The 16,316-nt window shown below is 43.6% G+C and overlaps 1 protein-coding gene across 2 annotated transcripts in view; it reads left to right on the forward strand.

Moving 5' to 3' along the window:
- LOC146610237 (chemokine-like protein TAFA-2) overlaps window positions 1–15,680 on the forward strand; it is a 43,820-nt gene extending 28,140 nt beyond the window's left edge. For both annotated transcript variants that reach the window (XM_085344177.1, XM_085344178.1), the window contains 2 exons: window positions 10,141–10,265; window positions 14,845–15,680. In XM_085344177.1, the coding sequence (XP_085200303.1) occupies window positions 10,141–10,265; window positions 14,845–14,856 (137 nt within the window). In that variant the 3' untranslated portion in view covers window positions 14,857–15,680. The remainder of the gene's footprint in view (window positions 1–10,140; window positions 10,266–14,844) is intronic.
- The last annotated feature ends 636 nt before the right edge of the window (window positions 15,681–16,316 follow it).

The raw sequence follows: 16,316 nt of genomic DNA on the forward strand, positions 1-16,316 counted from the left end.
GCGTGGGGTTATATTCTGAACACAATCATTTCAAAAGTAATTAAATGTTTGCTTCTCAGGTAAACCTTAAAGGTGCAAGAAACAAAAATCTGAACTATTCCAGACAGAAAAGGGAACGTCTTCATCGCAGTAGATAAAAAATGGAATCTTGTGTTGTTCCACAACTATACTACATTGATACTGAATGTACCAGACATATGTTAAACTGCTTTCATTCAACCTATTTATGCATGCATTATTTGCATTATTTATGTATGCACTCACACCAATCAACTAAAGTTTGGACAAATATTAGGGTTTTATCACAGAAAGAAGTCCACGCTGCTCCCTAACTTTAGGTGCTCCTGCTGCACAAACCCCAGTCTTGGTGTGAGATATGAGCATACATATTCGGCACATCCACAATCAAACCCAACCACCTCCTGCTGACTCCGATATATTTCATAAATGTGCTGCTTAATTTCCAAAGGTAATCCAGCAAGTGATTATCTTGCAGCTAAATTTAACAATTTAACTGTGAAGAAACTTAATTTGTAGGAGATGGGGTTGGACAAATTCTAAAATGGATTATAATGAAGCAGCTCAGGAAAATGCACCATGAAGAGGAAATCTTGTGTTTTTGTTATTACACCGAATTTATCAGTAGTCAGCGTTATGTAAACATCAGAGGACTCCCAACAAGAATCTTGATAGCAAAAGATATTAATCTGCAGGAAGTATTATCTTTACGAAGCTCTTTTGTTCACTGCAAATGAGAAGTTGATTTTTTAGACACAAATGTATTTGGGCATTTTACCCATAAATGAGATTAGTGTTTAGTGATGAACATTCGAAGCTATAAAATATTCCCGTATGCCTGGAAACCCGTCATCCACTAATGCCTCTGTGTTTACAACATCAGTATCCAGCAGGCCCTCCAGCCTCGCAGAGAAATAACTGACCCAGTCTCCATTTCTCAGTTGTTTCTGGGTTTCGGGTGAGCGCTCAAACATGATGAAAGATTCACTTATAATACAACATGGCACAGTAAGATGAAGGGCTGGAATGGTGGAGTACATCTTACTTACTTATGGCACCACAGATATACAGTACCGTGAAAAAACTATTTACCCCTATCCTTTCTTATTTTATTTTATTTATTTTTTTGCATATTTATCACACTTAATTGTTTCAGATCATCAAACAAATTTGAATATTAAACCTGAACCTGAGTAAATACAAAGCACCATTTTTAATCTTTGAGTTTAAGGGAAAAAGTCATTACACCCTAAACCTGACAACTAGTTGTGCTTCACTTGGCAGAAAGAACTGAAACCTGTTTGGGATAAACAGCAATAAGGAACTGTGGCCCACTCTTCTTAGCAGAATTTTTGCAGAAAAACCTTCATTTTGTTTTTATTACTGAATTGTTCAAAGGTAGACTTGCTGTGTGTTTCAGATCGTTGTCTTGCTCCATAAACCAAGTGAGTTTGAGCTTCAGGGCATGAAATGATGGATGGGCAGGATTTTTGGTAGAGAGCAGAACTCCACTGTACGTACACCCAGGTCCTGAATCAGCCAAACAGCCTTAGACCATCACACTACCACCACCGTGTTTGACTGTTGGTATGATGTTCTTTTTATGAAATGCTGGGTTTCTTTTCATTTTTAATGGTCAGAATGTTTTGTAGCAAATGTGAGATAAGCTTTTGTGTTCTTCTGGATCAGCAGATTTTTGCTTCCATGGTTACCAGTTTCTCCCAGTCTCTTTCCTATTGTTGAGTCATGGACACTGACCTGAACTGCGGTAAATGAGCCCTGCAGTTCTTTAGATTCTGTTCTGATTTCTTTTGTGACCTCCTAGATCAGTTCCCAGCAGGCTCTTGGATTTTTTTTTGGTAGGCTAGACCCTCCTGAGAAGATTCACTACTGTTTCAAGTTTTCTCCATTTGTGGATAATGAGTCTCGTTTGCTGGAGTCACAAAGCCTTAAAAATGGTTTTGTAACTCTTTTTAGACTGATACATGTGTGTCAGCTGTTTCATTAGTGTGTGGCACATTGTGTTTCTTTTTGAGCTCTTCTGTTTCACTGTGTCAAACTGGTTCTATTCTTTCAAAAGGCCTGGCCTGGTCAACGGCAAAAAACAGTTAATTCATGATTTAACAACAGGTAGGTTTGGCCAATAAATTCAGTCATGAAAAACTGGATTTTGTATTTAATTGAGTTATTTTTGTCCTGCTAAACAAAATACTCATATTAACTCTCAGAGTTCTTTAACAATGATGACAGTCTTTAGAGTCTTTAGAGTGACAGTTAAAGAAAAAGGATTCATGACAACAGCTTTTATGTATTCACACATCCAGTCAGTCAGCTGTTTTTTCCTTTGACATTTAATCATGTTTTGTTTCTGATATGTGTTATATTTTCTGATGGTGTTTCATTATTTGTTTTTAACCTGAAGAATCTCAACAATCTCAGCTGGTTGTGGCTAATTAAATTCACATGATTCCTTTGCCCATGAAACCCATGCCTCGGGTAACTATCAGCATTTTAAAAATCTTTTTTCTATTGCTAAAAGTTTTATTTCACATTAGCCTGAAGGTTAATGGGATCAGTTGTCGTTAACAGCATCTCACTAATTATCTCGTGAGTTTTTATTTGTTCAAAACTGTGTAAAATGTTGAAAAAAATGCTGCACTTGCAAAATCGGTTTTAAAGAACGATGGTGATGTTGTCTTGCATAACATCACCAAATCATTAGCCCCTCCAGGAAAATGAATTATTTCCTAATTACTGTTAAACAGAGGAAGACATTTTTAACACAGCTTTTCCAAACATCTTAGTTTGTATTTTGGATCCAGGCGTTATTTCACTTTGCACACAGAAACAAATTTATTTCCCAAAAGCCAAAAACTACCAGGGTCAGAATTATTAGCACATCATTTATGTATCCTTTTTTATAGAGAACAGCCTGCTGTCGCTTGCTGTTGCAGTTTTCAGAAAGTCTTACATACATCTCCTGAGCAATCCCAGCCAATTCTTCTCTGCAAATCTCTCAAGCTCCTCCAGATTTGATCTTTGGTGGTCTGGCATGGACCCTGATGTTCAGTTCACCGCACAGATTTTCAGTGGGATCAGTCAGAGCTTTGTGCAGGTAGTTTTTTACCAGAAGCGACTTGTGTTTTGGGTCAATGTCATATTGGAAGAAAGAGCGATTGTTTGAAGTTTTCTTTCAATATATTCACATCACTTTTTTTCTTCCTGATTCCATCCACCATAATACTCCCACCACCGTGTTTCACTGTAGTCAGAGAGCTCTAGTTTCATGTCATCTAATCAAAGGACACTTGAGTATGCATAATCTTTCTCCAAGTTGTCCTTAGTATACTTCAGTGTGGCGTGAAGGTGTCTCTTCTACAGAAGTGATTTTTTGCAGCCTCACACTCCATTCCTGTGCAGAGTTCTAGTAATTCAATTCAATTCAATTTTATTTATATATCGCCAAATCACAACAAAAGTCGCCTCAAGGCGCTTCATGGATACAGAGAAAAACCCAACCATCATATGACCCCCTATGAGCAGCACTTTGGCAACAGTGGGAAGGAAAAACTCCCTTTTAACAGGAAGAAACCTCCAGCAGAACCAGGCTCAGGGAGGGGTGGGGCCATCTGCTGCGACCGGTTGGGGTGAGAGAAGGAAGACAGGATAAAGACATGCTGTGGAAGAGAGACAGAGGTTAATAACAGATATGAATCAATGCAGAGAGGTCTGTGAACACATAGTGAGTGAGAAAGGTGACTGGAAAGGAAAAACTCAGTGCATCATGGGAATCCCCGGCAGCCTACATCTATTGCAGCATAACTAAGGGAGGATTCAGGGTCACCTGGTCCAGCCCTAACTATATGCTTTAGCAAAAAGGAAAGTTTGAAGCCTAATCTTGAAAGTAGAGATAGTGTCTGTCTCCTGAATCCAAACTGGAAGCTGGTTCCACAGAAGAGGGGCCTGAAAACTGAAGGCTCTGCCTCCCATTCTACTTTTAAATACTCTAGGAACAACAAGTAGGCCTGCAGAGCGAGAGCGAAGTGCTCTAATAGGGTGATATGGTACTACAAGGTCATTAAGATAAGATGGGGCCTGATTATTTAAGACCTTGTATGAATTCTGGATTTAACAGGAAGCCAAAACAGGAGAAATCTGCTCTCTCTTTCTAGTCCCTGTCAGGACTCTTGCTGCAGCATTTTGGATTAGCTGAAGGCTTTTCAGGGAGTTTTTAGGACTTCCTGATAATAATGAATTACAGTCGTCCAGCCTGGAAGTAATAAATGCATGAACTAGATTTTCAGCGTCACTCTGAGACAGGATATTTCTAATTTTAGAGATCTTGCACAAATGGAAGAAAGCAGTCTTACATATTTGTTTAATATGTGCGTTGAAGGACATGTCCTGGTCAAAAATGACTCCAAGGTTCCTCACAGTGTTACTGGAGGCCAAGGTAATGCCATCCAGAGTAAGAATCTGCTTAGATACCATATTTCTTCTTTGAGACTCATATTCCTAATTAAGTCATTCACGAGTGTCTTGGCAGTTTTTCTGGTGCCTTCCGATGTCTCTCACTAGTTTTCTTTCCAGATTGTGTGAAATCTTTCACTTCTTACCTCTGCCAGGCTTGTTCTGTGCTGTGTGCCTCTCTTTGAATTTCTTGATGATACTGTAATAGATTTATATATCCATGTCCTGCTTTGTGAACACCAACAATTATTTTTCTAAGTCTAAACTGATTTATTTAGTTATTGCCATGATGCCTTATCAAGTGACAGCTCTGGCTGAAGTTCTTAAATAGAACATAATCTTCAATTTTAACTTGATTTTACAAGCTTTGAGCATCACAAAGTTAAAGCACATCATTGTACAGCAGGGGTTTGTGCTGTGGTGGGTGGTAATAATATTGTGTCAGGGTGGTAATAATATTGACCATGGTCTTTTTTGCTTTTTCTGCAATACTTCAGAGCAACCTTGCACACCTTTGCAAACCCTGTAAATTCTAAAGTTGCTATTTTTAGAGGTTTTTTTTAATGGTTATTTATTCTAAATGCTATAATGTTTAGAAATTATATAGTGAAAATCCCTTGCTCTTGGAAAAAAAACAACTTTAATTTTCTAGGGTGGCTAATAGATCTGTCCTCATTTGTATATCTAGTAGATGTGAGGATCTGTGTGGTCAACCACATGACAGATTAACTTTAAAAAAACAGAAAACAGCCTTTGATGTCGCCTGATTCTGGTTGAGTGAACAAAGAATGTTCTACTACATAAGAGATGTTTTAACAGTGATGCTCTGAGGCTCACAATGGTCTGCAGCTTGCTTTGTTTTCAGATTCATGAATCATTTATTGTTGGTGTGTTGAGGCAAAATGCAGCAAAGTGCAATAGAGGCAGACTTTTCAAATTAATTAATAATGACCAGTGTTGGGCAATTTACTTTGAAAAAGAAGTTAATTATAGTTACTAGTTACTTCTTCAAAAAAGTAACTGAGTTAGTAGCTGAGTTACAATATTCTAAAAGTAATTAATTACTTGAAAAGGAACTATCGCTCTCTCTCTCTCTCGCCATCACTCCTAAAACGTCCTCTGTTTTTTGTTTTGTTTTTTGCTCATAAGCAGAGAGGTCTCGCTGCGCTGTCCTTAGACAGTAAAAGTGAGGAAACTATTGAGGAATAAACAGGCATATATCTTGTTTATCATGACTGGTTTTACTGGCCCATCAACACAATTTATAAACTGGTATATGTCACCTTGTTGCTTTGTCTTTAAGTGGTCATGTGATTGGCTTACCACGACTACTTTATTCTTCCTCAGTCAACCAGCAGCACTCATATCATTGTTTTGCCCCCTTAGCTCCAGGTGTTGTGCCAAAAAGTGATTGCTGCCTGGGGGAGCGCAGCTGCTAAACGCTGTAGCGCCCAGATTACTTACAGCTCCTTCCGTTAGGGCTGTGCGATATGACCAAAATCTCATATCCCGATATAAAACATCTAAATATAAACATACTTAATAAATATAATAATAAATATACTTTATTCTTCCTCAGTCAAACAGCAGCACTCATGTGATTGAGCAGAGTGAAGCTGACCCCCCCACCCACTTGAAACGTTTGCCCCCTGAGCTCCAGGTGTTGTGCTAGACAGTGATGGTGATCACCGTCCGCGGGAGCGCGCAGCTGCTTAAAGCTGTAGCGTCCAGATTACTTACAGCTACTTCCGTGCAGCTGATATAAGGTGCTGTGAGCTGAACACAGCTTCAACCATCTGTTTGTTGAAAAATAGTAACGGACCGCGTTTCCTTGTTAGTAACTGTTAGTAACTGTAATGGCGTTGTAACGATAGGAATAGTAATTAGTTAGATTACTCGCCATTACTAACGGCGTTACTTACTTCCCATCACTGATAATGACTTACATGAATTGAGTAATTTAAACATCCACACCTGTCAGGGTTTCTGGGTCTTTGACCCAGTATTCTTAGTTCATGTTCACTGTTTATCTACTGCCTGTTCCACTTCCTGTTTTATTGTGTTAGCCTTGGTCTGTGTGCATTATGTTCAGTCCTCTTCCCATTATCATTAGTTCATTATGTTCAGCTGTGTACTCACCGGTCTCTCATTATCATCATTATCACCAGTCTGTGTATTTAAGCCCTCTGTTCTACCCATTCAATGTCGGGTCATTAATGATGTATGTCAATGTCGTCTGTATGTCCAGTCAGTCAGTCAGTCCTTTGTTCATTCGGTCAGCCAGCCATTTCCTCCCTCTGTACGGTTTGCTCACTCCTTCGGCAATAAACATCCACCTTCACCTACCTGCCTGTGAGTCCAGCGTTTGGGTCCTCCTTCTCTCATCCACGACACTACCCTTGACAGAATGACCCGAACCCGCGTCGTGGACCCAGCGGACCCTGAACTTTTCGAGCGGCAGGAGGCAGCGCTCCTTCGCTGGACGGAGGGGCTTCGGGGAAAACAGCGGCTCTTCGCGGAGAGAGAGCACGTCTTCGAGGGGACTCGCCTGGCTCTGGGCGGGCCTCGGAGACGCCACGTTCCCCCACCTGCTGCCTCAGCTGCACCGGAGCATTCGCCGCGGAGAGTGGGCGTCACAGCCCAAGCTTCGGCCGCTCGCTCTCCCGCCGCTTCGCTCCTCGCTCGCCCGCCAGCCTTTTCACTCTCCAGCCTTTCCGCCTCGCCACGGCACAGCGGCTACACCTCCCATCTCGGCTCAGCGGGGGCTACCGCGCCAGAGGCTCAGCCGTTTACCCGGCCCGCTTCCTCTTCCCGGGGAAAGCGGCGCACACGCCGCCATAAAACGGACTCTGTTCAGCAACTCCCGGTGGTGAGTTCCAGTGACTGTTTTCCACACCCCTCATCTGATTATCCACTTAAAACACACAACAGACTCTTTTCTGATCCATGGGGAGTTTCCCTCCTTGAGGATGATGTGGACTGGGAAGATTTTTTTCTGCTCTGGCTCCCCAAAGACTGTTCAGTCAAAAACTGTAAATAGTGGTGGCAGAAAGACCAGAATACAACCCGATAGACCTGTCAGTGTCACTCACCCAGTCGTTATTTCCACTCCTATCAGTCAGCCTACACCCACTCCAGTGCCAGCTCCCAGGAGGAGGGCAGCTGCGACCCAGTCTACCTCCACACCCGCTCCTGTTTCTCGGGTGGGGGTGACTGGTGTCCAGCCACCTTCTGTGCCTGTCCCAGCGCCCAGGCTGAGGGCAGCCAGAACCCAGCCTGACCTCCCTGGAGGCTTGGAAGAGCTAACCGGTCCACCTACTACTTCACCCTTTCATCCACCTCCTGATCCAGCTTTTCACGCCCTCGCAGTATCACTGGTTAGACTAGCTGAGGTATCCCCTGCTCATGCACCAGCTTTATTAGCCCAGGCCGTAGCTTTATCTCCCTGTCTAGCCCAGTCTGTAGCTCAGCCGTCAGCCACACCAACCTCAGCTCCGTTGTCAGCCACGCCTGCCTCTGTTCCTCCCTTAGCATCTCCACTCCAGTCAGTTCCCTCACCTGCTGTTCAGCTTTCCCTCCAGTCAGTTCCCTCACCTGCTGTTCAGCTTTCCCTCCAGTCAGTTCCCTCACCTGCTGTTCAGCTTTCCCTCCAGTCAGTTCCCTCACCTGCTGTTCAGCTTTCCCTCCAGTCAGTTCCCTCACCTGCTGTTCAGCTTTCCCTCCAGTCAGTTCCCTCACCTGCTGTTCAGCTTTCCCTCCAGTCAGTTCCCTCACCTGCTGTCCAGTCTCCTGCTGTCCTCCAGTCACCTCCTGTAGCTCAGTCCCCTGTCCAGTCTGCTCCTGTTTCCCAGTCCCCTGTCCAGTCAGTCCAGTCGCCTCCTGTTTCCCAGTCGCCCGTACACCATCCTGTTCGGTTCCCGGACCTGCAGCCACAGCACCCAGAGCCAGCTGTGAGCTCTCCTGCTCCTCAGCCAGGGGTTTCCGCACCCGCTGGCCCGGCCGCTCCTCAGCCAGGGGTTTCCGCACCCGCTGGCCCGGCCGCTCCTCAGCCAGGGGTTTCCGCACCCGCTGGCCCGGCCTGTCTCCAGCCAGAGGCTTCAACTTCGACTGGTCAGGCCTCAGCCTCGGCTTCAGCTACGCCCGGCCCGGCCTCGGCCTCAGCTGCACCCACGCCCGGCCCAGCCTCAGAGCCTTCGTCTGCTGCAGCCTCAGAGCCTTCGTCTGCTGCAGCCTCAGCCTGTGCTTCGCCTGGTCCCGCCTCGACTGGTCCTGTGCCCACCGGGCCTCGGCCAGTACGCCTGACACTGGAGAGCCGCCGCCGCTGCCTTCCGCGCGGCCGGCCCCCTGAACTGCACCGTCATCGCCTGAGTGGCCGCCGTTGCCTTCCGCACGGCCGGCCCCCGGACCGCCATCGCCTGAGTGGCCGCCGCTGCTTTCCGCACGGCCGGCCCCCGGACCGCCATCGCCTGAGTGGCCGCCGCTGCCTTCCGCACGGCCGGCCCCCGGACCGCCTTCGCCTGAGTGGCCGCCGTCGCCTTCCGCACGGCCGGCCCCCGGACCCTCTTCTCCTGAGTGGCCGCCGTCGCCTTCCGCACGGCCGGCCTCCCGAACTGTGTCCACGTCGCCGCCGTTGCCGTCCGCACGGTCGGCCCCCTGAACTGTCTCTGTGTGGACTCCGTCCCTCCGTCCTGGGCCCCCTCCGCCCGCCCTGTTCTGGTTTTTCGTTCTTTTGGCCGTCGGGTGCCGGCCTTGGCGGGGGGGGTACTGTCAGGGTTTCTGGGTCTTTGACCCAGTATTCTTAGTTCATGTTCACTGTTTATCTACTGCCTGTTCCACTTCCTGTTTTATTGTGTTAGCCTTGGTCTGTGTGCATTATGTTCAGTCCTCTTCCCATTATCATTAGTTCATTATGTTCAGCTGTGTACTCACCGGTCTCTCATTATCATCATTATCACCAGTCTGTGTATTTAAGCCCTCTGTTCTACCCATTCAATGTCGGGTCATTAATGATGTATGTCAATGTCGTCTGTATGTCCAGTCAGTCAGTCAGTCCTTTGTTCATTCGGTCAGCCAGCCATTTCCTCCCTCTGTACGGTTTGCTCACTCCTTCGGCAATAAACATCCACCTTCACCTACCTGCCTGTGAGTCCAGCGTTTGGGTCCTCCTTCTCTCATCCACGACACTACCCTTGACAACACCAGTTTTTCAGTGAACTGGGACGATGTGGTCGCAAAAAGCATCTAGATCTGAGTCGAGCGATGAGAGGCCTTTGCAGAATTAATAAATGAAACAAGCTGAAATATAATTTTATATTTTCCATATCATGTTTTCCACATTGGTTTTTGTTTGTTGAGGTTTGACTGGCGCTCTTTTGATTGCATAATCTCGCTGTGGCTTGTTCTGTATGGTGCTTCAGTGGGCGCTGATTTGAGAATTAGTGCTTTCAACTGTTTATCTCAAAGCACCAAAGTCGTGTTATTATAACTGTACCGGATTGAAACCCACATTTATTTTCTGGAGGCTCTTTGTTCATGTGAAATTTTGGTGTCAAAATTCACACACGCACACAAGTCTTGGAAACACATGAAAGGACATGATTGCACTTGCATCTTCATCAAAGTTAAAATTAACTCTGTCTCTTCTTCTTGTAGCCTCCATTGTAGCTCAGAAGTGGTGGTGTCAGATGCAGCCATGCATGGAAGGTGAGGAGTGCAAGGTGCTCCCAGATCTGACAGGATGGAGCTGCAGCACAGGCAACAAAGTCAAGACCACAAAGGTTTGTGTGCACACTTTACGCGTCCTCTCTCCCTGCCGTGCCATCCATTCAACACATACATGCATGCACACACCTAGCCAGACCAACCACAGAGTGATCCATTTTCACCTCTATCACGTTAGACTATATCCTTCTCTTCTCCCTGCTTTTCTCTCTTATTTGTCTCCGTCCCGTCTTCTTTCTCCTTTCACCCAATATCACTTTTTTTTTTACCCAGTTTCTCTCTCTTTACTTTTCCTCTGGACTCATCTTGGCTCCAACATCAAACATTCTCTGAAGAAAAATAAGGCCAACAAGAACAAGGCAAATAAAACACACACGCACCCTGAATATGAATATCACAATTCCCTTCACTCTCACTTGCCCTGCTTCCCTGCGTCTGACTGGCATGCCATCTGACTCGATGCAAAAAGAACTCGCCACATTTGATACACTGGAGTGGTAAATGCCCTGGAAAAAAATTTTATGCTCTCATTCTTCCACAGCACGGTTTGTGCAGTGTGTGCATGTGCACATTCTTCCCCCCTGTTAAGTTTCATGTACTGGCAGTCTGTCTGTGTCTTTGTGTGCGTGTGAAAAGGTGTGAATGCACGCTATATATCTTCCTGCTCAGCCTACGTCTGCACCTGTTGGCTTCTCTTCAGTGGCTTGACCTGAGCAGGCTCTTAGCTGTCTGTCAGAGGAGAAAAATTTGTGCGAGACTCACCTCTTGTCACTGTACGCCTCTGTTTCTAACCTCCATCCTTCTCTCTGCCTTCTCACCTTCCATTATTCATGGCTCGGTGCAGACCTTTGTTTTCTGCCTAAATAATTGATTGAAGGCGTGGTCAGAGAGGAGAGATGCGTGCATCTCCGTGGTTGGGGGGAAAAAAGTGAGTGGTGAGAAGCGCTTAAGGCACACATGTTCTTCTCACGCCTTCCCAGACAGTGAACAGTGATGATTAAGAATTCTTTTGGCACTGCTTCCTCTGCTCACCTCTCACCTAGCTAAGTGGCTCGTGCCCCCTGAAGACCTTTTTTCCCCTTAACAGCCCCTCCTTACTTTTACCTTTTTTCCCTGATATCATTTTCAGTTCTTATCTTAAGCACAGATTTGTGTTGTACTGCTCTTATAAGTGTAACTGATGTTTCCTCGCTCAGTTATGTCAGACAATGATACAAATAGAAAGAAGAGTCGTCTGGTTTGATTGGATAAAGCAGCACATGAGGTTTGATGCTATTTGAAGACAGTTAGATGTGTGAATGTGTGAATGTTGCTGACCAATCCAGCTCCAAAGTGGACATTTATAATTAAAGTAAACCAGTTTCAGGCAGGCACTGCTTCATCAGTGACTCTGTTGTAGTTTTAAGGAGCACAAATATTTGCTGTCTCTTGCATTCAGGTCTTTGATCAATGATCAATGATCTGTGTGTGTGTGTGTGTGTGTGTGTGTGTGTGTGTGTGTGTGTGTGTGTGCGCATCTGCACTATTTGAGAGCGTTAGCTGATGTGTTCGCTTGATGATGAAGAGTGATTTTTTTTCTCCTCTCGTGTCGTACGCTGAGGTCAAGATTCGCAGGCATCCAGATCAATAGCATCGAACGTTCTCTTATGGTCCCATTAAGACCTGCTCGTAAATTGAAATTGACGATAGAGTGTGTATGAGAGGGAGAGAGAGAGAGAGGCAGGGGGATATGGAGAAAGGAAAAAAGAGGCAGGAGGAGATGGGTAGATAAACGAATAACGAAAACACTTGGGGAAAAAAACAAGCATAACGGTCAGCAGACAGCAGAAGGTAAGAACACACAACAGGATTTGGCACTCTCTGTCATTCCTCCTACCTGGAGACAGGGGGAAGGAGGAGCGAAGGAGGGAAGAGGGAGGACAGGAGGAGGGGTGAGAAGACAGCTAGATCAATGCCAAATAATATCATATGTATGAATACATGCGCATGGCTCAGTCTCCAAGCTGCAGAGCTGCCATAGAAAGCAAGGAAGGTGTGTTCGTCTTTGTGTAACTGCTCGTGCAATCGTGAACAAACAAGGACAACAATTTAGCAAGGAGTATAGGGTTTACCTACCTATATACTGCAGTGAGTGTACATCATACCGAGTAGATGTGGTGTTCTTTAAAAAAGACATTCAGTCACTTTAAACTTTGATAAGTGACCAGAATGGAAAAAAAACTGTAAATCCCTGAAGTGTGGCAGTCAAGATGTCACAAAACAAAACTGAAACATAAATATTAGTAATGGTACGTTAACTGTCTGCAAGCTAACTAAAGCTTGCATGCTAACTTATATTTAAGCAAGGGCAGTATTTACTTTGTATTTTGTATATATTTGTTTTCTTTTCTTTGTTATTTTTAAAAAGTTCTTCAGGAAGTTTGCAGTGAAGCAAAAATCAGATGTTTACTCTGAATACACGAACATTATGTGGGAGTAGGTAATTGATAATAGGTATTGATTTGTAAATAATTGGACATGGATAACTTGAACTTATTATATAAAAGAATATTGTGCAGGATAAATCTGACTCACTAGGCAGCTCATTCTCTTGACAATACTTTATTTAAAGATATAACACATCTTGGGGGTCAACTTGGAAGAAAGGCAGATTTGAAATGTAAAATTATATTTGGATGCATCTGTAATGTAATACAATGAACAAAGGCAGAAGAATTTTAATCACAGTTTTAAAAATAAAATATATTTTATGAAAGTTTGACCTTATGCGACCTTGAGTTAGAGGCAGAGTAATGTGATATTTATAAACCCCGTATTTCATTTCCTGCATATGTTGTCAGTGCAAACAAGCATATTTTTTAGTAGCTCTGTATAACAATATTACGAACAAGATATTTACCATAAAAGAAAGTTGTAGAAAAGTAATAGTTTAAATATTTATATAATAGCTTCTAGGTTATACGGCTTTCGTCAGTTTTTGACCTATAAATCATTGAGCTGACCTTGAAGACCTTGGTCGATGTAAGCCGAATTTAAATTGATTGTTAACATGACCCCACTCTACTCCCCTACAAATTTTTATTAGATTTCATTCAAAACTTTTCAGACAATTGTGTTTGCAGACAGAATGGCACCCACACAGTACACACACAAACACACAAATATAACCTCCTTGACGGAAGTAATTAATCCAGCAGCCAGCGATTTAATATGGTTATTTGTGTTTAAAAATAATAACCTTAGAAACGAAAGAAGACTTTTACCTTGTAATATAATTCAGAAAATGTAAGCTTTTGCTTTTCTGTCTGTCCCAAGTGTGGGTGACACTGCCTTGTAACACCCGACTGTTGGTTTTGTTATGTACAAGGAGACATTAATGAAAGAAAAACCAGAATATTTTAATTAAATTTGTTTCAGTTTGATTTGAAGTTGATTTTGTTCAATTCGCACACAAACTAAATCACATGTTACACAGCTTCTATGACTTGTGTCAAATGTAAATAAATGTACCGCTGAAGGAGACATCTGCCTTGTGGCCATGCGACTACGGTAGGCAGCTAAATCTTTGGACTAAGTACAAAAAAGGCACTCGTGGGTCTAAAAAGGCTTGTAGAAATGACACCCTAGCACTTCTTGTGTGCTTTCTAAATTGAGATCTAACTATCTAAATCCGCCCTTTAATTGGGCACAGAAACTGCAACCTACAGGCATATTTGAACAGGCAACTGGATGAACACCTAAAGGGACTTTGACTTTGCACCTTCAAGTATAGCAGGCAGAGAGATGCCGCGGTGTGCGTGCATAGTGAACTGGCGTGACAACAAACGCCTGCAGACTCTTTGATCCGGCACAGGAGTAGACGCCTGAAGGCAATGGGAGCAAACCCAGGAAGGGTGGCCTGGAGCCATCAAGAGTAGATGCAGTAGTTTCAATTGCCAGCTTGGAAGAAACACTGCTCTGAGCTCTCTTAGTGATGGCTGGTATTTACACTTTGTTAGCTGGGACCCAGGTCAGACAAAAGAGTGTCTGCCCCATGAGGAAATAACAGAGAGACAGCATGTGTTGGGGCTAAGAGGGGAAACCACTGGGAAACTCAATAGGAGGGAAAGGCATGCAGGAAAACAGAAGAACCGTCTTGGAGAAGCTGGTCTATTATATGCCCGGCACTGGCAGTTATACAGCAGTTTGTGCCTGTTTGATCACTGGCTGGTAGAAAATGTCTTCTAATAGCTTGAAATAAACCAGAAGTGAGCGTATGAGCAAAGAAAAAGCGAAGATGGATCGCCGAGATAAGGAGGCCATGTGATTAGTGCAGCCGTCTCGACAAATAGACGAAATGACATGGCAGAGGGCCAAGTGCTGAGGGTGCGGCAGTGTGGGCTGCCTGCCACGATTCAAGCTTGTCTTGTTTACGTTCCAGAAGAGACAGAAACCGTGTTGGTCATGTTTTCCACCAATAAGAGACTCTTCCTGTATTTTTCCACATAGAAGCCAGCACTGCATTATTTAAAGCCTTTCACTGACATGTAAAACCAGCGCTGGCTCTGTTCTCTTTGCTGTTTCACGCTGTTTTCAAACTTTTTGGGTTCTGTTAAAATGGTGACCTTTGACTCACTTCTTCCCTTTCTTTTACAGGTGACCCGATAGTCCCGCCCATGTCTAGAGGAGCGTTAGAGAACGGCGGTGGAAGTACTTACACAGCACAACGGACTTATAAAATCGTAAGGAAATGGACTCTGATGGACATCAGTGAGGAACCAGTGATTTTTCCTGTGGATATTCAAAAAACGATGACTGCTCGCCATCTTAAGCAGAGCTGAGTGTCCTCGGGCCTTCACTGCGAAAGACTCAGTCACCCACAATTCTTTACTGCTTCTGAAAACAAAGTGAACTCCAACCTAAATGGCACTTGATTAGATGATGAAAAAAACATCTTTACAACAAACTATATTCTTTATCTCTCTTCTATGGCTAAGTTGTGTTCCATATGCATACTGGGAATTGCAGAAACTTGACTCTAGACAGCTATTCTGTATTACAAAACTAGCTAAAAAGAGGGAGTGGATCCAGAATGCTTGCCTCATGTAGTCTGGATGACACATTTCAATTTAACTGTGCCACACATGACACATTTGATGCTGTCAAAATGTTTCTGAAACTGAACCTCTTCTTTATTCAGATTTCACCTCCATACGAATATTTTACCTTAAATAGTTTGTTGCTTACCACACATGCCATTTTTTAAAATGCAGAGACAGTTTGTCAGTCTTCTCTTTGCTTTTGTTTTTTGACAGAGGACAAAATCCTTTCAGGGGTGAGGTTAGACTAATACCAAGTAGATGTTACGGTATATTGAAAAATGTAAACGTGTTTAAACAAAAGAAAAAAAAAAAGCAGTCCATGGAATCAAAGGGGCTAAAAATAAATCGATGCTCTAATGGTTTTAATATCTGTGTTTTTAAACGCCTGTTAACCGCTATTGAGTACATGTGTCAGTATTATATTAAATGAATAAAACCTTTCAAAAGAAAAGAGAAATCTCAGTCGTTTGCTTCAGCCCTCAGGGGGAAGATTATTCAAGTGCTTCTTGTCAGGACCCTCACAATACAGCTCACAATACCAAAGCTCTGAATTGTTTCTCAATGGCTGCACGGACCTGCTAGCAGTGCTGATAACATCAGCATGAAGTTAGCTCCCCCTGAAACCCTGAAATAACAGGAAACGCAAAACCGTGGCTTTGTAACTGCTGGTGTTAATTGAGTTGGCTTGAAGAGATATCATCAATAACTGGTAATTACTTTGCTGTTCACATAATGCATTAATTTTCATCGTGTTTATTTCCTGGAGCAAACAAACAGCTTCTTATATTAACAATTGTTTTGTCAAAGCTAAAAAAGAAAAGAGGAGCAACAAATACAGAACTGCTCCTCTCCGCAGGCGTCATCTGTGATCTGTAACTGACAACTTATTCATCAGGTCTACACAAAATCTCTGTATTTAGCTGTGTTTTTACCGCAGAAATTTTAGGCAGGCGAGGAATGAAAAAGGATATTTGTATGCAGCGCATATGAGCCCGGACTGCAAAAAACAAACTGTGCTCATAAACA

Source organism: Diplotaxodon limnothrissa, linkage group LG20 (genome assembly GCF_057381915.1).
Source record: "Diplotaxodon limnothrissa isolate DT_005_m linkage group LG20, D_limnothrissa_male_GT1.1, whole genome shotgun sequence".
Taxonomy (NCBI): domain Eukaryota; kingdom Metazoa; phylum Chordata; class Actinopteri; order Cichliformes; family Cichlidae; genus Diplotaxodon; species Diplotaxodon limnothrissa.